The sequence below is a fragment of the Pelodiscus sinensis genome, chromosome 1 (genome assembly GCF_049634645.1).
Source record: "Pelodiscus sinensis isolate JC-2024 chromosome 1, ASM4963464v1, whole genome shotgun sequence".
Taxonomy (NCBI): Eukaryota; Metazoa; Chordata; order Testudines; family Trionychidae; genus Pelodiscus; species Pelodiscus sinensis.
The window spans coordinates 101,600,974-101,622,966 of NC_134711.1; the positions used below are offsets into that span (position 1 = coordinate 101,600,974).

The 21,993-nt window shown below is 45.0% G+C and overlaps 1 protein-coding gene across 5 annotated transcripts; it reads right to left on the bottom strand.

Annotated features, from left to right (window-relative positions):
• Nucleotides 1–1,239: 1,239 nt before the first annotated feature.
• Nucleotides 1,240–21,465, bottom strand: LOC102452431 (cystine/glutamate transporter-like). 5 transcript variants are annotated; one of them, XM_075939649.1, is made up of 13 exons: nt 21,353–21,465; nt 17,264–17,566; nt 13,866–13,992; nt 11,751–11,866; nt 10,691–10,816; nt 9,219–9,318; nt 9,061–9,105; nt 8,747–8,870; nt 8,289–8,392; nt 6,182–6,278; nt 5,243–5,392; nt 4,311–4,485; nt 1,240–3,019 (listed from the first exon to the last, which is right to left on the bottom strand). In XM_075939649.1, exons 2-13 carry the CDS (start codon nt 17,457–17,459, stop codon nt 2,955–2,957), a joined length of 1,425 nt encoding a protein of 474 aa, XP_075795764.1. In that variant the 5' UTR covers nt 17,460–17,566; nt 21,353–21,465; the 3' UTR covers nt 1,240–2,954. The 5 variants fall into 5 exon arrangements, with proteins under 5 accessions (XP_075795764.1, XP_006133457.2, XP_075795781.1 ...); XM_006133395.4 differs by lacking the exon at nt 21,353–21,465 and adding an exon at nt 21,208–21,346; XM_075939666.1 differs by lacking the exons at nt 17,264–17,566; nt 21,353–21,465 and adding an exon at nt 21,208–21,337.
• Nucleotides 21,466–21,993: the final 528 nt, after the last annotated feature.

Sequence of the window (21,993 nt, forward strand, 5' to 3'; positions counted from 1 at the left end):
CAGCCAGTGTTCTGCCCATGGATGGAAAAAAGTAGAGGGAATTCATCTTGATACGTGCACCAGTGTGCAGATGTGCATCACCAGTACAAACCAAAGCTTACCTGTAATATATACTTTTAAAAAATTACAGGGATAATTACTCCTGCCGTGACAGGTCAGGCATTTTAGAACTCACTACTCAATTTAAGCATAAGACAGAAAGACAGAAAGACTATAAAATGCATGGACCAGTCAAAACCTGAAATAACACACTTTGAAAGAAGTAACAGCAACAACACAAGTATGTGTTGTGTCAGGAGGTGAGTGAGATCAGTGTGGATGAGGCATCTAAGCTACACAACCACAAAGCTGAAGTTGATGTATCTAGATTTATTTACCACAGTATCTTCATCACAGTAAGTCCACAGCTCACGTTCTCTGCTGACTCCACCTACTCTGCTCATTCCAGTGGAGTACTGAGTCAATGGGAGAGCATTTAGTGGCTGATTTATCACATCTGTGCTAAACGCAATAAGCTGACCAGCCCCCGCTGAATTGATTGCTGCTTGTCAATCTGACGAGTAACAAAGACACACCCAGAAAGACAGTGTGTTTGTGTGAGTGAGACACACACACAGTGTGTGAGAGTGACAGAGATTTGCTTGTCCCTTGAAGTATGCTGAGAGCATTCAGACATAGGAGTAGCTACCAGCAAGCTCCATCCAGCCTGAGCCCTGTCATGACCCTCCGTGGGGATGCAGTACAGGGATGGAGCACGGGGGACACCCTGACATCAGCGCCCCCTCCTCTGCTTCCTTCACCCCGCACAGCAATCAGGAGGCTCTTGGGGCACAGCTCCAAGGCAGGCAGCAGGAGAAGCATGGCAGTGGGTGGAAGGGCAGCTGAAGTGCAGGTAAAAAAAAAAAATTAATGGAGATTGCCTATCTCCTAGAACTGGAAGGGACCTTGATCAGTCATCAAGTCTAGTCCCCTGCCTTCACAGCAGGACCAAGCATCATTCCTGATGAATTTTTGCCCCAAATGGCCTCCACAAGGATTGAACTCATAACCCTGGGTTTAGCAGGCCAATGCTCAAACCACTGAGCTAATCCCTCCCTAACAGCCTCTTTGCCAGTCCAATAAGGATCACCTGTCAGAGGCTCCAAGATCTGCCAGTAGAGCCCAATCTGTTGGTTGTGACCACTGCTCTAGTTCTTCTTCAGTGTGAGGACAAACCTCAACAAAAAGAATGACTCTCAATCACATCTGAAAACTTTATTTGGAAAAGGGTCAAGAATACATTTAATAGAGTTTCAACTGATTCCATTACAATTCTGTAAATGTTACTTTGCTGTTGATCTGAATATTTGGAGGCTTAACATGAAATCCTTAAAATGCTTTGCATTCTGGTCTTCTGCTTTTCAGAGGGCGAGATGGACAATTCCTGATACACATAGTCTCTAAGGTGCTGCAAGACTAACAAAAAATGTAGATGGTATCATGAGCTTTCGTGGGCACAACCCACTAAGCTCATGATACCATCTACATTTTTTGTTAGTCTGCAAGGTGTTGCAAAACTATTTGTTGTTTAAGTTTTTCCAGTTACAGACTAACATGGCTACCCCTCTGAGTGAGTCTCATCTACTACACTGTGAGTCACACATTTAAAAGTTCTCATAAATATCTGATTAATGTGGCACCTGGACAAAATTTTGGAACATCAATATTACACTGTAAATAAAAAATATTATGAAGCTTTGTTTAAATGAGCATTTAGGTCCTGAACCATCAAAGCATTTAAGCATGTGCTTATAATTAAAATAGATGTTTACATGCTATGCTGGATCAAAACCTTTATGTCTATGCATATTCTCACTGCATTTAAATGTTTTTTATCAACATCCCTGACCTGAACTCACCAATGACTTACATTTGAGATTCCTTTAAAATGCAGTTATACCTTGAAAAGTGATTATATACAAATTGTACCTCCTTACTCTGACCTGCTGCTCCCAATGTGAATTGAGGGTCATGGATGCTAGCTTTAGTGACAAAAGATTCTGTTAGGTGCATTATGAGAGAAAGAGAGGTTTATTCTAGTTTTGTTAACAATTCTTGTCAATGTTACTTGACAAACTCTTACAGGGCCAAGTGCTGCTATTCTACTGGATTATGCCTGTGCAATCCAACAACGGGTCTGCACAGATATGAGGTTGGAATTTAGCCAGGAAAATCTTTACTAGTAATGATGCCAAAAAAGTAGAAAAAAAGGTTGACTTTCAGATTTCAGCCTGGGCTGTTACATCAAAACAGAACAGGTTTTGTTCTTGCAAACCAAATAAATTTGATCTGGAAATCCGAGAGACATATCAAGGCATGTTTGAGTCCTTTCCCAAAGAACTACTGAACTTTAAATCCCAAAGATCATTTTATCCAAGCCTAATGAAAGGAGAACGGGAGTTCACCTAGCCCTCTGCTTCTCTTAAGTAGCTCGCTCTCGCTCTAATTTAACCTTAGAACTCCATTTCAGATCTCAAGAGCACTTCCCTCTGCAAGTTGAATTTCTATTCCCTAGCCATCCATTTAATTGATATTTGGATTGTGTACCAAGCACTCTTCCTCCCCTTGTCCTTGCTAGCACTCAAGGTCTAGGAAACCAAAAATCATTTGTCTCATGGAGAGATGGACCAACCTACAAAATATGAATCCTGATTTTTGAACCCCTCCCAAAGTCAGATGTGAAGTTTTGGTTTAGAATGAAAAACAGATGCAAAATTCCGATACAGATTCCGATTACCAAAGCTTAGAAGTGCTTGGATTCAGGTTATTTGTTCTGGACATCTCTAGTTGTATTGCACTGACTGCAAAATTAAGAGTGCCTCCTGATCTCTTAGCAGGGCCTAAAGAATCAGAAAGTAGACTAGTGGCTTCCATTGGACAAGCCACTGTGTGTCTTCTCCAATAAGATGTGGTCTTCAATAGGTCCTGATTTCCTGTCTGACTACTTCCAGCAGTACCTGAAGTTTGAATGTAAGATAATCTGCCACAAGAGAGAAAGGAAGGATGAATATTTAATTTGGCGGGGTTTGAACTATGTTAAAACTGTTGTGTTTAGACAAAGCATTTTATGTGGAGAAAGAATTTATTTCAGTGCAACTGAAACCATTTCTAATATAGCCCATTCTTTAGCAAAACACTATCTCTGCTGCCTTTCCTTGTGTATCTACTTAGATGTTTTTAATGCTCGTAAAAAGTACAGAACCCAGAGGAAACTTACTAATGCACCAACTCATCTAAAAAAGTCAGGGTGCAGAGTAAAACATGGATTTGGTCAGTGCTTTATCTGAGAGACAGACATTGTATTTCACGTGCTACCCCTGAATCATTGTGCTTGACACTACATGGGAAAATCTTCTCAAAATGTATCTTCCTGAAACTTCTCAAGACAGGATACAATCTTGGTGCTCCATGACCAACATGTATCTTTTGTCTATTTACAAGTATATACTGGCAACTAGAAAAAAAGTGTATTTCCCTTCTCTCCCTGGCTTCCTCCCTTCTCCTTCCCCAGGCTTTCCACAGAAACATGACCACAAAGCATCAAAATTGGGGTCTGTCAAATTTGCGGCCATGAACATCACATCATGGACTGTGAAATCTGGTCTCTGGCCTCTCTGCCTTCACAGCTGGCAGAGAGTGGCGCCTGCTGCCTGGGGCCCCCAGACCACCTTTACTTCTCTGCTGCTGCTGGCTGGTGGCTCTGCCTTCACAGCTGGACAGTGGGCCAAAAGCTTCTGTCTCACCAGCTATGAAGGCAAAGCAGAGAGCAGCCGCTTTTGCCTGGGTGCACAGCTCTAAAGGCAGCGCCACCTACCAGGCACTGCAGAGAAATGAAGGGGGCAATACTGTGACCCGTTAGTAGACTTGTGACTCCCTTTTTGGTCTAAGTCCCCAGTCTGAGAAATGCTGTGGGGAGATCGCATTTTTTGTGGGCTGTTTACAGCTTAAATAGCAAATTTCATAGGTGTGTCACCTATAAAGATGGTGTGAGTTCTCAAGGATTTAAGTAATCCCCGAATCACAATACATTTTCTTTAGAAGTGGGGCCAATTAAAACCCTCGAACCAGATCCCCAAATCCTGATGACATTCAGATCTAGAGCAAATTACTGCAGCTTGGGTTCTCCTTTAATTTTAAGTTATATGTTTCTTCATATTAAACCCAGACTTAGCACACACAGTCTCATACAGGTAGAGAGTTCTGAATCCTGCGCAGGATCTATTATGACAGGATGTTACGATGTTATCCTTTTTAATCAAATTTATACTCACAGAACGTGGCTCGGCAACAGTCAGGTATTGGCCTGTTGACTACCAAGAAATAGACTGGAAAGCCACTTAAAACCATGGCGCAGCCAATGCTGATATACACGGGGTCTGAGTAGAAAGACATTGTCACAGCAAAGAGGCAAATAATGGTGAAGGAGACAGGAATGAAGAGAGGAACCTGGGAAAAAAGAGCACAGATCTTTCTAATCATATCTGACCATTGCAATTTGTCCAAATAATGATGGGGTTGGAACCAATGTTCTCTCTAATTTTTTCCATCCATGCGTGGAATACAGTTTGTTATGTGCACCAAGGTAGATGTGGATGTGCACCACCACTAGAAACACATTCTGCTGGCTGTGGACACTCTGTCAGTCAGCTGGGTGGCACCTGAATCTCTCCTGTGCAGCTGCCCCAGCACTCAGCTTACAGGGAGCGCAAGCTGTAACAGAAGAGTTATTGGAAGAACTCTCTGGAGACAGGAAACTAGGGGCTGAGATATAGGAGTCTTATAGGGAGAAACCCCACAGACAAACTAAGTTCAGGAGTGAGGTTTGGCTGAGGCTTGTGTTTTGTTCTGGCAAACACCATGGGGAGTGTTTTGACACCCCCCTTCTGATGTGTGTATCAGAGAGTGGGGTTGGGACTATCTATTTTCACCAGATCTCCTGATCCCCTACCCCCTGGACCACACTACCTTCTTAATTAAACATGACTGTTCACAAGTGGATAGAACACCATTGTATTAAAGGCTGGCTGATCGTTCCAGTGGCAGACAAAAAGTTTCCCCCATATCCTTTGCTGGGTCCCGATCTCTAAATGGATCCGAGGTCATGTGTATCATGTTCTAGCTCTCAGCGAACAATAGGGACAGAAGTCTGTTACAATAACCATGGGCTTGTGTCCTCTTCTCTTTGAAGCTGGCCATGTGTTACCTTGAAGAGACTGGGCAGTTCAGGGTGGCGATAACGATGGATGATCAGCCCAAGTGTGGCTAGTCCTATGAAGAGCCATCGGGAAAAGCTGAAGAAATTCAGTAGCTGGTAGATGTCTCCAAAGCACACCATGACAGTAACCAATGGGAACTGGGGATTGTAAAGGTAAAACATGTTGATTAAATCCTCATGCCAGACTTTAGCAATTTAAAAACATTGATGGGTCAGAAATTCCCATTTATAGGCTGCTGCAGTGAGATACAGCTGGCACTCTGGGATAGTGGCTGATTTTAATGCTCAGCTGAGACCTCTATATTTACTGCAATTGAGGATTCAGGGTGGGAATGCCTGGCAGGCAAAATGCTTTGTTTGCAAATAAAACAAGTTTGCACCACTTTGCATCAAAAAAGACACTGTTCATGCTAGAAGGCACCTATAATGGCCATGCAAAATTGGTGAAACATTTTGCACAAAAATTTATTTCATGTGACCTCAACCCATCCCCTGACATGTCAGTGTCTGTGATATTTAAAGCACTCCATCAGCCACAAAGGAGCCTGCAAAACCAGGAAGGCACATTTTTCTGGGATAATTTTGAGACATGGTTGTGGGAGGTGGCAGCAACCTTCTTAATTTAGGCTACATGGTCATAGGCTTTTACATTCAGGACAGGGAGTCAGGAGATCTGGAGTGCAAATCTTACCGCAATCACTAAGCTACCTGATAATACATTGCAATATGGAATCAGTGTAAAGTGTTTTGCAAGTGTGAATAAATATCAACAGAAAGCTTTTTCTATCCCTTTTACTCTTCAGAGACCGGAGAGTAACTTGATTCCCTTTAAGCCTCACACACCTATCTATGCATAGTGGCATGTACAATAAAGCAAAACCAGAAGGGCAGAATAGCAGAAATTCCAATTTAATCAGCTCTCCTCACCATTAACATGACGGCTGGAAGGGGCGTGTGCCTTCGGATGTGGATCATGGAGAAGAGAGGAGGCCACTGACCCTCCCTTGAAGCCACAAACAGAGTCCTGAAAGGAGACATGGAGCAGTACAAGGACCTGAGTTCTAGTCTCCTGCACTAGAGAACTGAGTAAGTGGTAGCATAAAGCCAGTGTAAATACCCATAACACTGGCTGTCCACACATACCATGCAAATTAGGGTGCAGTTTGTACTTGTCAACATCTTGGTAGCTGCACCATCCTCTGCTACCTATCCCATAACTCTTTGCACAGCTTCCTGATGCAGAAACTCATGGGTGACTTTGAAAAAAAGAAGTCAAACTCTCTTAATTCTCTGGGAAATTTCCGTAAGTCCCCAGGAGCTGGCCCTTATGGAGAAACTCCATTTTTCATGCTGGAGGCTAGGATGTCCTGGCCCTGTTCTGGAGAAGCAGCAAAAAGGAACAGCTAGAAGTGCTACTGCAGCACTCGTTCCCCCCACCCCTGCACCTCTGCAGCACTTTAGTGTGATCCTCACTGCACAGAGCAGTGTTTCCCAAATGGTGCTCCATGGAACCCAAGGGAGGGTTCTGTGAGAACTCTGAACTCGCCCGCCTCCCCCAGTTAAAGAGACAGCTCTCGCTTTTTGGGGGGGAGGAGGGGGGAGGGCAGGGCTCAACTAATTTTCCTGGCTGGGGTTTCTCAAAATTCTAAAAGGGTTCCGTGGCCCATTTTTAGTACATATATTCAAACCTGTTTCATGGTGCAGATTTGGCTACAAGGCAGGGGATGGGAGAGTGGTGTTCCATGGAATAACGGGCTGGGGGATTCCCAAACCTCTGGCCAGATGCTAGGGCATCTAGATCAGTGTTTTCAAACTTTTTCCTCATGACTCAGTTGAAGAGAATTTTTAGATGCCCACGACCCAACACAATTACATCTTTTGACTAGACTCTAGAGTGAGGGCTCTGGGGTGGCGCCAGGATGGGGTTGGTGTATGTTGGGGGGATAGGGCTCCATCTGGATGTGCAGGCTCTCGGGTGGGTAGATAGGGTTGCCAGGTGCCTGGTTTTCACCCGGATAATCCAGAAATCGCGTCTTCTGTCTGGTAAAAAATACCAGACAATACCAGACATGTGCAATGTCCGATATTTTCTGCTTTTCCGGCTGGGTGCCAGACCGAAGCCTGGTGGGGGCTGGGGCAAGAGGAGTGGTTGGAGAGGCAGGACCACGATTGCATTTTGGTGCTGGGAGCCCTCTGCTGGTCCGTTGCGTCATGTTGCCACTGACATGGGAGTGACATCCTGGGGAGGAGGAGGAGCCCTGTCCGTGCTCCTGAGCGCTCTTCAAGCACATGGTGCAGCTGTAGTCCGGGAGAGAAGCCCGCAGGTGCCTTCTGGCTGTGTATTTAGGCTCCCGTCTCAGCCAAAACTGACTGGGGTAGAATTTCTGCCTGTTCCCACTGGGCCACCCAAAGACCTGGCTATGTGGGTTTCACCTTCCTACCCACTCCTGCTGCTTGAGTTCCCCGCGGCCACCCTCAACCCTGCCATTAGGTTGCCCTGGGGTCTGCCTCTCTGCTCATCAAAAATATGAGTTTTTGAAAAAAAAGATAAAAGCTGCACTATTTAATGTAAAAAATATGATATACACTCTTGAGATTGTTGTTAATAAAGTTCCCATTGGGTCTTAAGCATGGTGATGGGTTTTTGGGGGTTTTTTAATGCTCGACAAATTTTTAGCATGTGTGTTTAAAAAAAAATATTGAACCATCTAGGGGTAGAATGAGGGTTTTCGAGTATACTAGAAGGTTCTAGGATGGGGAGGCAGAGCAAGGGGGTTCAGGGTGTGAGAGGAAGCTCTAGACTGGGGTGGGTCCAGACCCCATCTGAGGGTGCAGGCTCTGGGGTGCGATGGAGATGAAGTGTTTGGAGTGTGGGAGGAGGCCTTGGGCTTGGAGAAGTCTGTATTTTCTGAGCTATGTCTCAGGATTGCTTGTGTCTCAGCTAGCTGATGAGTGATAGCTACAGGTCAACAGATTTGTTCCCTATGCTCTCCTCCTGTCTACACTATGAATGTACAAGATTTAAGAGTCTGACCTCGAAAATGTAATGATTGCCACATTTATGGTTCCAATGCAGGACAGAGCAACCAGGATGGGAATCACGGAGATGAGGCTCTGGAAAGCTTTTTGTGCAAAACTCTGGAGGAAAGAGACGATTCAGTTCAGAAACACTCTGGTAATCCCTGAGTGGCATCAGGCTTCATGGAAATAGCTGGATGGCTTAAAATAGAACTCCTCTTACTCCCAAATCCGTATTACCTATTCCTCATCCCCACCACCCTCTAGATCTCTATTGCTTTTTTCCATTTCCTCAGATGAAGCCAAGAGATGTTATTACTTGCTAATACTCATGAGACGTGACAAACCTGAAGGCCTTTCTGCTATAAAATCCATTATTTTTGTCCACATCCTAGAAGCCTCCGCACCCCATCCCACCCACTTAGTGTAAATTGTTCCTTCTGAAGAAAACCAATAATGGGGTTTACAACTCACCACAGCCACCGCCTGGGACGCCAACACATCTTCTACTGTCAAAACTGTATAATAGGACACGTTGGTGAGCATGTACCCCACCATTACAGTGAGCACAGACACGATCACAGCCAGCGGGTTATTTCTACAGAAGTGGGAGATACAGTGCTAATTAACAGAGATGATATTTGTTTTGTTTGACTCACATTATCAGTATTACCACTCCGGGCAATAGCAAAATTAACTATTATTTTTCTTTCTATTTGGAAGGCAGCTTATGTTGAAATCATGCTGCCTCCAGTGGCTGGTATTAAAGGCCCCTCTCCCCGTCCTACCGTTCAGGTCGGACCAGTTCTTCTCGCACAAAGCTCGTCTGAAACCTGCAGCGGGAAAGAAGACAGGTTATGGTGGAGTTTGAATGATGGCTCAAGAGAAGCCCTGTAGACTTAGGAGTAGATTCTACCGTCCATTAAATGACCCTGACTGCACATACCAGCCTGAATATGCAAACATCCCAGCATAAAAAGCCAAGGGCAGCTTGTCCAAAACCAGTGACTGACTATTGAAAGCATCCTGGAAATTTTCAGTGTGGCCTAAAAATAGGAGAGAAACACCGGGTTAGAGAGCAGAGAAGCACTGGAGACAGAGACTTCCCCTTTAAGGGTGGGGGAAAAATATGCAGAAAAGGTTCCATTATGAACTTTGTTTCTGGTGCTTTCCCAAATTAATGCCACACTACTGCCCTCCCCTTTTATTAAAGGCTTCTTCTCTACACTCAGACTCTGTGCTTGCGAGTGGGGAAGCATGGCCTTTCTGAGGCGCTCAGGGGTGGGTGTGAATTGCTTAGGTTACTGGGTGGGAGCTCCAGCCCATTCTGTGTTGGATGGATGAGGAATCCCTTGATATTGAACCTGGCCCTGGCTGCTGCTGGCGCTACCTGGCAGAAGTGTTACAAATAAAAGGACTTATTGTTTGTGACACCCTAATGAATGATTTATAATCCCGGTGTGGTCACATTAGGTACAACCTGTAATTCTGAGGTCTATAAGGCCAGATGTACGCTACCAGAGAAAGTTGACCAATAAGCAACTCCAGCAACTAGAACAGCGTAGCTCGAGTCCACATACCTTAGCATGAATTTGTGGCATCTCCACTGCAGGAGATGGATGGGAAATACTTTCCCATCAACTTCCCTTGCACCTCATGACCCCATTGAGTACCAGGGTCGATGGGGGCAATATCAGAGGTCAGTTACTAGACCTGCTAAATTGAACCCCAGGAGAGCACTATCTGGAGCTTTGATCTCAGGTAGTGAAGACACATTCACAATATGAGCATCTATGCTGGGAGTTGTACTAGTGCAACTGTTAAACTATGTCAGTAGTAGGGATATAACAGTGTAGTTGATTAACCGATTAATCAATAAGTGAAAGATTATTGGTTATTTCTATAGATTACACTCATTTCCCTCCTTACCTTGCTAGTAAATTTTTTAGCAGTCTGTCCTACAGCCCGGTTTGGTCCTGGCTCACACCAGGTCTGGGACCTACCCTCACTGTGGCTCAACATTTAAAGCATATTAGGAGACGGGCGGGCAGGCAGCCCAGCTCAGTTCAGGTTCATGCCAGGTCTAGCAGCTCAAACACCCCCCTGCAGAAGGCTGCTGGCACCCAGCACTGCTGCCTCTATCACGAGGAGAGCTTGTTTTTAAACTGGCTTCCCTCTCAGACCAGCTCCCGCCTGGCACCCCGTGCTGCTACCTCTGATACAGAGGCAGTAATGTGGAGTAGCAGAGGGCTCTGTGGGAATGTGGCCAGAGTCAAGTAACCCATAAAAGTTCATGAGGTTAATTGACTATTCAATTAACCGATATTTAACATCCTTAGATGATAGAATGATACCAGTATAATGGTAAAACCTTCCCATGTGGGCAAGCCCTTACCACATGCCCTCCCGCAGACCCACCTTGGGCCAGAAGCATCATCCCTGGAACGATGATGAGCGCAAGAGCCAGGAGTTTGAAGACGGTCAGGACAATCTGAAGCCTGGCCGTCCAGCTGACGCTCCAACAGTTCAGGATGAGGACTGTGTCTGGAGGAGAGGGCAAAGAAAACCGTCCATGGCTGGAGCTCAGAACACAATCAGAATTTTACTCGTGTTTTTCCCATTGTCTCAGCCTTGTGCCAGAGACAGCAACACTCCCCGCCCTTAGTGCTGGGGAGAATTCTGGGTGAGCAGAACGTTCAGAGGGACGGGTATTTTAAGTCCATAAAAGCATGACCCAGAAAATGGCATTTCAAGGGGAAAAAAAGGTTACCGCCTGGAGAGAGGAGCCCTGTCTGGTTCACTTCTCTCACATTTTCTTTTGTGCAATTCGTGCCTGGCTGATGCAATAAACCACGAGTGCAATGTCATCTCAGGTTTCCTGCCTCACAGCAGTCTTTGCATTTGCAGCTGCCAGGACTGGAAAGGCACGCGCGCTTTCACCTGTCAACTGCACTGATTGGCATCACCAAGCCTGAACCATATGTGGATATGTTCTGACGGAGCTTGCACAATAGACAGAATCTCTGCACTCAACATCAGTGTGCCAAGCCCAGTCAGCTCCCATTCCTTTCTTCCAAAACGTCACCAGCCTGACACAGCTTCCAGCCAACACTAGACCATACGTAAAATCAGACCTTGAAACGTGCTGGCTACAACTCTGGTTTCATGTCCCAGTCGGTCTGATAGCAGTGCTTGGCCAGTGGTGATTTCTTCTCTCCACTCAGCTTTGTAATCCACAGACCCATTCCCATCAGCTTTGGCACCTCATCTTTGTTCCTTCACTCTAGAGACAGGCCCAAACCAGAACTCTAGAACTTTGGGTGATTCTGAATTTAATATGGAATCCCCGTTTCACAGTTTTATCTGTAACAGGACAGGCCCAAACCCTGCCTGTAAACATCTCTGAATTTGGGGGGAAGGAATTAGAAATCTGAATTAAAAGGGTTGTGGTTTAGGCCTCTATCTGCTTTATACTTACAGTACCCCAAGAGAGATACAAGCTTCACAGCAGGAAGTGGGGCTCCACAGGGGGCAAAGAATGGTTCCAATATGTAGCGTCCAAACGCCAGAGAAATCACTGCAACATTGGCTGGCCTAGCAGGAGGGATGGATTCATGGAGTTAGAACTGACTTGCTGGTGTTAAGCATAAACAAGAGGCTACCTTAAAGACTGTTAATATTTGAACATTTAAATTGGACAAAAAGAGGGGAAAAAAGAATTAAATCAAGCTGGGAGGGCATAGTGAGTGGGGTCCCCCAGAGTTCACTTTTGGGTTTGGTTCTCGTGAATATCTCTGTACCAAGCAGAGAGGGGTTGCAAGTGCTTTGGAGGATAAGATTAAAATTCAAAATTATCTAGATCTGTGTTTCTGAAAGTGTACCGCAGAAACGTTTTAACTGGCCGTCCCAATTTGTTTATGTATCAGCACCACTTCCATGGAGCCTCGCAGCTCCCATTGGCTCCGTTTCATCCTTTGCAGCCAAGGGGAGCCATGGGAAGCAGTGGCCCGGCCCATGCCACTTCCCACAGCTCCCCTTGACTGCAAAGGACGAAACAGATCCAATGGGAGCCACAAGGCTCCGTGGCAGCGGCGCTGGTCCATAAACAAACCGGGACGGCCAGTTGAAGCATTTCCACGGTACACTTTCAGAAACACTGATCTAGATAAACTGCCAAAATGAAGTAAATAGGATGACATTGAATAAGGACAAATGCCAAGTGTTCTGCTTACAAAGAACCATCAGCTGCACACATGCAAAAGGGGAAATGCCTTCCTAGGAAGGAGTTTTGTGAAAAAGGATCTGTGGCTCATGGTGGATCACAAGCTAAAAATGAGTCCACAGTGTAATACCGTTGGGGAGGGGTGGGAATCCATCATTCTGTTACATGTTAGTAGGAGTGATGTAAGCAAGATCACTCTAGTCCATGCAGATTAGGCCTCATACGGACTATTGTTTCCAGTTCTGGGTGTCACATTTTAGGAAAGATGTGGACACATGGGAGAAAGTCCAGAGAAGAGCAACAAATAAGATTAAGGTCTAAACAACATGACTTATAGTGGAAGACTGAAAAAAAATGGGTTTGTTTAATCTGGAGGAGATTGAGAGGGTACATAATAGTTTTTAAGTACATAAACGGTTTTTACAAGGAGGAGGGGGAAAATGGTTCTTTTAACCTCAGCAGAAAGGACAAGCAGCAATGGGTTTAAATGTCAGCAAGGATGGTTTAGTTTGGACATTAGGAAAAATTTCATAACCATCAGGGTGGTTAAGTAATGAAGTTGTCTAGGGAGGCTATGGAGTCTCCATCTTAGGAGATTTTTAAGGGCAGGTTAGACAAATACTTGTCAAGGATGGTTGAGATAGTAGTTGGACCTGCCCTGAGTGCAGGGAACTAAAAAAAGATGATCTCTCGAGGTCTCATTCAGTCCTATTATTCTGATTTTCAGAGTAACCTTAACCAAGCATGCTGCCTTAAAGTAAAAGATTGTTAAGTGATCCTACAACAAATATATAGTAAACCAAAATGTTACCACATATCTTGCATCTAACCCCATGTAAAACACTCATCTTAAACATGAAAACAAACATAAATTGAGATTAGTTATAGTTAGTATTAAAATTCAGTGTTTGATCTCTCACATGTCATGTTTATCTCACTTTCCATGTGGGATTTTTCATGTTCATAAAATATGGGAGAAACTTCTTTGTTGTATATTTTCCAAAACGTATTTATTTTGAGAACTGGACTAATCCAGAGAATTTTCATCATAAGATAAATCAAGAGAGAGTTTAAAGTTGCTTAAAATAGAAGCTAGCTTTATTTTGAATGACAATCATAACATCACTATGACGGTGCTATAATGAGGGAACCAAATGTCCTGGAGAAGAGAGTGATTTGCACATGCTGTTGCAATGTGCACATGTGGCTATTTACTCCCTCCACCTTCTTTCTTTTATAAGACTTTCAAAGAAACATCTAGGGTTTCTCATTTTATGAAGTTTTTAAAATCATATACACTGCTTATCCATTTCCACGGCTTTCCCAGGTCTTATTAACACCTAACTTCAGGTAGCAGAAAAGAAATCTTACCAAATAGCAAAGTACTCAACCCACAGATACAAGAAACTTGGCAAAGGCCCCAATGTCTCCATAACATAGATGTAATGTCCTCCAGACTTTGTGAGTCTTGTTCCAAGCTCTGCATAGCACAAAGCGCCTGGAAAAGATCAAGTAAAAATGCATTTAGTAAACTGTCACTGAATTACCACTGCATATAGAATGTATTAAGAATTAAAGTGATAGAAATGTAGCCGTGTTAGTCTGGGGTAGCTGAAGCAAAATGCAGGACAATGTAGCACTTTAAAGACTAACAAGATGGTTTATTAGATGATGAGCTTTCGTGGGCCAGACCCACTTCCTCAGATCAAATAGTGGAAGAAAATAGTCACAACCATATATACCAAAGGATACAATTAAAAAAATGAACACATATGAAAAGGACAAATCACAATTCAGAACAGGAGGGGAATGCGGGGGGGGAGGGGAGGAAGGAAGGTAAGTGTCTGTGAATTGATGATATTAGAGGTGGGGAGAGTGGGATGTTTGTGAGTTAATGGTATTAGAGGTGATACTTGGGAAGGAATCAGTTAAAATGAGTTAAAAACATTCAACATAAGAGCTACTATACTAGTTCAGACCGTGGTCCATCTTACCCAGTAATCTGTCTCTGACAATTGCTGGTATCAGAGATTCAAGGAAAGAGTACATAACAGACAATTTTGGAGTGACCCATTCCTGACTTCTAGTCCCGGCTTCTAGTGTAGGATTGCCCCAAGCATAGGTTGGCTGGCACCCCTTAACTCTCGACTAATAATCAATGATGGTCCTTTCAGCCCTGAACGTATCATCTTTTGAACCCAGTTATACTTTTGGCCATCACAACATTCCATGACAATGAGTTCCACAGGTTAGTTGTGCACTGTATGAAAAAGTACTTCCTTTTATTTCCATTACATTTGCTATTAACAAAGAGGTGACTGCTAGCTTTTGTATTGTGTGTGTGGGGGGGGGAATAATACTTCTGAATTCATTCCCCCCCCCCCCACATCATTCATGATTTTATAAACCTTTATCATATCTCCCCATGACTGGGCAGAAACTGCTGAGCCAGACCTCTGACACTCCAGCTCCAATTAAGAGAGGTGAATTGGAAGCAGCAGAAACAGCTGCTGCCTAACTAGGCTAGGGCTGTATAAAAGTCTCAGGAGAAGGAAGCCAGGGGGAAGGAACAGGAAGAAATAGAAAAGGCAGGGAGTGGAAGCAGGAAGATAGCTCTCCCCTCTTCTAGAAGGTAAAATGCTACTTATTTGGTGAAAAGTTGGTGGAAGCACAACCCGTAAATAAACTGCAGTGGTGGTTACTAAACCCAGGGTCTCAGAGTGACTACAGCCAGTCCCCGAGTTGCGAACAGTCGAGTTACGACCGTTCACATTTATGACCAAAGCTTCCATGAAGCGGTCGTAAAGGCGGTCCCCGAGTTACGAATGCGACCCGCGCTTATGAACAGCGCAGTCGCTATGTAACTCAATGGGGTCCGAGTTACGAACAGATCAAGTTACGGCCAAGTATTTGGTCCGTAACTCAGGGAGAGGCTGTATCAGCCCAACAGGGGCAGGAAACAAGGCGGCCTGACAGCACCCTGTTGTACTTCCCTTTGTTTTCTCTTTCCTAAGCTAAATACCTCTAATCTTTATTACAATGGTGGGCCACATGCATGCGTGGCTTGTGAGACATTTTGTTTACTATTGCTCATGTGCAGGGTTGCCAGATTCCACTGGTTTCTGTTGTCATTGTTTCCCCAACAGTACTACTAAAGTGACACGTGTGTAAAGCAAGGCACATGAAGTGAGGTGCATACTAATTGCACACAATATTGACTGAGCGCGCCATGCATTCCCTCTGTATCCAAAGTGCTGCTATGGTTCACCTTGCAAATTCTAGGACACAAGCGCAATTATCAAAACTACACTATCCCGGGAGTCCATCTTGGTTACAACAGACTTGTGGCGCACGGAGATGAAGAAGTGCCACTCAAGTGGCCCACTCACAAGCCTAGTTTGCCCATCACTTATTTAAATTAGTAAAATTGGATGACTGTGAATTATAATTAGGAGCACATAAATGTATGAATGTTTATATTTATAAAGAGTTTAACAATTAAGAAAGATAATTTTAAGCAGTTACACCTGGGGATCCCAAGATGTTGGTTTCAGGGAATCACAGTCAGAGAGAAACTAAAATGGTGGTCTTGGAGCAATCCGGACAATAGTATGAGGTAACGGTAACTCTAAAACCTGAAGGGAAGGGTCAGTTGAGCATGACACAAAACTTCAGTCAGGACCCATTCTGATTGACAGATAAGTTTAGCTGACGTGATTGGTTCATAAGAATGGGCTAATCAAGAAAAGCTTAAAGATATTGCCAGATAGGTATGCTAATGAAAAGGATTGAGGGATAAACCAATCACAACAGGACGAAACTTGTGTATAAAGCAGAGAGCTGGTAGGCTTGAGTCCATCAAGGTATGAGCAGGAGGGTGTGAGTGGAAGAAGTTAGAGTGAGTGAACTCTGAAAGAAGAAACATTAGCTGAAAGATAAGAGCTAAAATAACTGAAGAAAGAAGGCAAAGCAGTGGGAGCCATGGCAGACAGAGCAGACAGAGCAGTGGGACAGAAAGTTATGGAGGAGTAAGTGTGATGACTCGCATAAGGAATAATTACAGTGTGTGAGAGTGTGTACGCTGGGTGTAAAAAAGTTGGATATTTGTGTAGGTGTGCGTTTGTCTAAAGAATTGCTGATAGCAATTACATTGCTGATGTAATTGGCCATTGCATGTGGAATGTAACACTTAAAGCTATTTCCCATTGTATGATATTGCAATGCTGGGTATTAAGGGCATGTCTACACAGCAGGGCAAAAGTCGAATTAAGCTACACAACTTCTGCTATGTGAATTGTGTAGCTGAAGTCAAAATAGCTTAACTCGGCTTTTGGCGCTGTCTACACAGCAGGAAGTCAAAGGAAGAACACTCTTCCTTCAACTTCCCTTACTCCTAGTGAAATGAGGGTTACAGGAGTCGGAATAAGTAGTCCTTCAAAATAATGGCTTGCTGTGTAGATGCACTCTTTCCGAATAAAGTCAGTTATTCAGAAATAGGCTATGTCTACACAACAGCATTAAGTGTTGGGTTTTCCCCAAGTCCCTCAGGCAAACCAGTTAAAACAACAGATCCCTGGAACCCTGTGGACACAGGAACTTGTTTTTGCTGCACTTCTATGGCATTAGGAGACAGGAGTTTGGTCCATTGTGTTCCTAACGTACTTTTCCTGGAGAAGCAAAGTTAGGCCTTTGTTATAGATGAATATTATTCACGAGTTTATCCGTCTACCAAGCATTTAGCAAGAAGAGTAAAGCAACTCAGCACCCACCAAACAGAGAGAGAATGCCACAGGCAAACCAGACAATTAAGGAGACACCCAGGTTGCCGGAGTTTTTCAACACCCCTTTTGGAGAGATGAAGATGCCGCTGCCCACCATGCTGCCAACAAGGAGTGAAAAAGCCCTCAGCAAAGTGATCTTTTGCCTCAGAAAAACAGCCTCCTCTTCTTTCTTGGCTTTGCCCATGGTCTCTACAATTTCAGAGCAGGGGTGGGTGTTGAGAAGTCAAGGATTCCTCAAGAAGAGGTGCTACCATAGGGGTCCTTTTCAATCCCACAGTCAACACAGCTCACCTGTGGTAGGGGAAGAGAAAGTCAGATTTGTGGAGCTTCTTGTAGGACTGATGCCAGCTTGCCGATAGCACATAAAAATCTGTCAAAGTCAGGACCCTTTCAGAAGCTTTGAGTTGGGCACCTATAAATTTAAGCTTAACAAAATCACTAGTCACTTTTGAAATTCTTGTCCTTAAAAATGTAAGGAGACTAATAAACAGTTGGCTAAAGCCAGGTGCACTTTGGCAAGAGCAGCACATTAGCCAGGGCGTGGTTTTTTTACCCAGATGTTTTATTTCTCACTGCTCCATAGTAGGTAGCACATCCTCCGAGGCAGGGAAAGATGGCTAATCCTAGAATATGAGGACTGGAAGGGACCTTGAAAGGTCATCAAGTCCAGGCCCATACCCTCATGGCAGGACCAAGTACCAGCTAAGCTCACCCCTCACACATGTCTAACGTGCTGTTAGGTATCCCCAGTGATGGAGATTTCACAGCCTCGCTGGGCATTTTATTACAGTGTTTAATCACACTGACAGTTAGGACTTACCCATCCTGTGGTTAGCTGCCCAGCTGTTTTCAAAAATCAAACTCTGGAGGCAGGGAGAAGGTGTCCAGCTAGCAGATTTTTGTTTTTAAGATCTTGTGTCTTGGCTCTTTGCAACACTGAGCTCAAGTGAGGTGCCTGCCTTCTTTCCCCTAATGTCCCACCTAAACCTCCCTTGCTGCAATTTAAGCCCATCGCTTCTTGTCCTGTCATCAGCGGTCAATGCTTTTTTGTGATGGTACGGCCCAGGACAATGTACCAGTATCTATTTTCCCTGCATAACAAATGAATTGCATTCTCCTTGGGCATACCAGCACCTCTTTTCCTGGGGTGGCTGGGCTCCTGATGGAAGCCCACTTGGGACATGCAGCTCTTAAAGAGGCCATAAAGGCATTTTGGCCCCCCGGTGCGGCTTTTTTTTTTTTTGGCTCAACAACTTTCCCCCCAGAGTACCAGAACCTTTTTTTCATCTCCCCCCCCCCCTCCCCAAAATAAAAAGCAGAGTCAGAAGTTAAGGAGAATAATTTGTCTCCCTCCTCTTTTTAACATCCTTTTAAGTACTTGAAAACTGCTATTGTGTCCCCTCTCAGTCTTCTCTTTTCCAAACTAAACCAACCCCTTTTTTCCAGTCTTCCCTCATAGGTCATGTTCTCTAGACCTTTAATCATTCTTGTTGCTCTTCTCTGGACCTTCTCCAATTTCTCCACATCATTCCTGAAATGTAGTGCCAGAACTGGACACAATATTCCAGTTCAGACCTCATCAGTGCAGAGTAGAGCGGAAGAATGACTTCTCAAGTCTTGCTCACAACGCTCCTGTTAATGCATCCCAGAATCATGTTTGCTTCCTTTGCAATAGCATCACACTGTTAACTCATATTTAGCTTGTGGTCCACTATAACCCCTAGATCCGTTACTGCAGTACTCCTTCCTAGACATTCGCTTCCCATTCTGCATGTGTGGAACTGATTGTTCCTCGCTAAATGGAACGCTTTGCTTTTGTCCTTATAGAACTTTATCCTATTTACCTCAGACCATTTCTCCTATTTGTCCAGATCATTTTGAATTATAAACCTATCCTCTAAAGCAGCTGCAACTCCTCCTAGTTTGGCATCACCTGCAAACTTAATAAGCGTACTCTCTATGCTGATATCTAAATCGTTGATGAAGATATTGAATAGAACCAGTCCCAAAACAGACCCTGCGGAACCCCACTTGTTATGCCCTTCCAGAATGATTGGGAAGGACTGGAATGAAAAAGGCAGGCAGGGGCAGTAGTTTCGCTGCCAAGGAGAGCCATGCAGATGAAAGGTGGGGTTGAATGTGACATGGCCATGTGCCCCAATGGGGTAGGAGGTACCATCCTCCAGGGATGAAGCCCTTACTGCAGGATCAAAGGTGGAGCGAGCTTGATTTTAGCTCCTCTTTCCTCCTCTTAGCTTGGCCTGTGGTTAGCTACCCAGCTGTTTTCAGAACTCAAACCCTTGAAGCAGGGGGAAGGTGTCCAGCTAACGGATTTTTATTTTGATGGGTGACCTCGTCCTCATTTCCCCTACCTCCAGTAGCTGCTGGATAAACAGAAGTATCTGCCACAGCACATCTGGATTTGGCGGAGAGATCTGCCCCCCCCCCATGGAGAATGAGATCACTGTTTATTCAACACAACCCCTAAAGCCATGGGACACAGTAACCAAACCTCTATTCAAAAGGCACAACAAATTAAAAAAAAAATATTGTCTAGCTTGTTAACATTCCCTCTGTTTATGACCATAAAAATGAGAGCAGTCACCACAGGACTGGACCTATCTACCCATCTGTCTAGACTCTACCCAGGCACATCCACAAAGCAGCCCCAGTTCCTCCAACTCTGGGAAGGTGGGGGGGAAAAGCACACTGGTAGGGGGTAAGGTGCACAGTGCGTTTTGTTTCACGGGCACTGAATGCGACAGCACCGTGTGCGCTTTACAGCAGCACAGTTCAGAATGGTTAAAATCTGCAGCAAACAAAGCTTACAAAACAAAATGGTATTTCCAGAATAGTGAGATTTTAAATCCAAATCTCTAGCTCTCTTTCCATGGTTGGGGAGAAGGAGAACCACTTAGAGCTTCACATCCAGGTTACCAGTTCGCATCCCTTCTTAGTGAGTGAAAACAGACCCACTCCAGTGGCTCCTCAGTGGCCCGACTATGCTGCGTTAGTAGCATCAGCTCCTTTCCTACACAAAATAAAGATGGGCCAGTGGACAGGGCACTTATCTGAGACTCTGGAGACCTGGATTTGATGCACGGTTCCACCACATATTTTCTGTGTGACGCTCTCTCCCGGTCCCTGTCTGTTGAATGGGGATAGTCACACTTCCCTGCCTCCCAGGGGTGAGGGGAGGACAAGAACATTACAGGCTGGGAGGTGCTCAGATACTGTGGTAAGAGGGCACATTAGTCCATTGAATAGGTAAATGGCAAGAACGGCTGCCCACACAGTTAGCTCCCAGTCTCTGCAGAAATGCTGGATGGCCATGGAGACACTTCCCCTCTTGCCCCTGGTGGTGGTCCCCACAGGTACACGTGGTGAGGCAGCCTGGCAAACTCCAACAGTACAGAGTTCACTGCAAAGAGGGGCTGGGGAGGAATTAAATCCAGGTTCATGACCCTTCTCAGCTGGAGAGCAAGGAGGGCACCTCACACTGTGAGCTGGGAAGTGCCCCACCCCGAATGACTAGCCACAGTCATGCTAGTTCTCATCAAGCTGCCATGCTAAAAAATGGTGTCATCACTGTGACTGGCCAACTGTCCTGACAACGTATCTTGCCTCTCAGGCTATTTCTAGACTGCAACCTCTTCTTTCGAAAAAGTGAGCCGCTTTTTCGAAAGAGCACCCAGGCAGTCTGGATGCTTTGTTTCAAAAAAGCCCTGTTTGCATTCAAGAATGCCTTTTTTTGAAAGAGCATTTTCGAAAAAGGCGGTATTCCTCGTGAAATGAGGATTTTCGCCACCGAAAGAAAAGCTGCGTTCTTTTGATTTAATTTCGAAAGAACGAGGCTGTAATCTAGACGCAGGTGACGTTTTTTCAAAAAAACCCTGCAGTCTAGACACAGCCTCAGTCAGGAGCGTACTCACCCTTGCACTGCTGCAGCCACACTGCTAAGTCTCAGCAAGCTGGGAATCAGGCTCCACTGGCCTTAACCTCCCTCAGCAAGAGAAATCCTGTATCCTGCAGCCTCAGGAAGAAAGTGAACAGACAGAGCTGAAGAAGTACCTGTACCTGCTCCGAGAAGGCCGTCTCCCAGTCCCCACCTTTCACAGGCATTAAACGAAATCTGCGCCTGTTTTTCTCTCCCAATCCCTCAATTAAGGAGGAAGCTAATGAGCTCAGTGAACATTATCTAGACACGCCTCATAGGCTTGCTCAGCCTGGAGGAAGGAAAGTTCTCAGAAAGGAAGGTCTGTCAGCAGCAGGACTAGTTACAGGAGAGACTGCTGTGCCTCAGAGACAGCCAGTCACTGTAAAAGATCAGCAAAGGAGATGGGCACTGAGTCAGATGCCCCTAAGACCATGTGGACTACATGGGCAGCAAATGAAGGCCTAGCTGAGGAAGGCAAGCTCCAAGCCCTCTCCTTCTGCCTGAGGCCCACCCCTGGAACCAAAAGCCCCGCCTACCCCCAGCTCAGTCCTTTCTGAGCTGCCGTGCTGCAGCCCTGGCCTCAGTCTCAGCAGCCACCGCTGCCTCATCACTGCCCCAGCTCTCCCTGGTAGATGGGGAAGCTGGGCTGTCATGCCGTGGCCCCAGCCTTTCCAGGTGGCTGGAACACATAGGCAATTTTGGGAAGGCTGTGCCTTCCCTTACCTACATTACTGACTGCCCATGTTGGACGAGGTATGGACCAGCTATTACCAATGTTCCC

What these genes read in the sequence shown, in the direction of transcription:
- LOC102452431 (XM_075939649.1), bottom strand. Translation starts at nt 17,459, where the DNA reads ATGGGCAAAGCCAAGAAAGAAGAGGAGGCTGTTTTTCTGAGGCAAAAG. An exon ending in ATGTTTGCATATTCAGGCTG is followed by an intron (nt 9,106 to 9,218) that starts GTATGTGCAGTC and finishes TTCCCGCTGCAG; the next exon opens with GTTTCAGACGAGCTTTGTGC. An exon ending in CGTCCCAGGCGGTGGCTGTG is followed by an intron (nt 8,393 to 8,746) that starts GTGAGTTGTAAA and finishes TCTTTCCTCCAG; the next exon opens with AGTTTTGCACAAAAAGCTTT.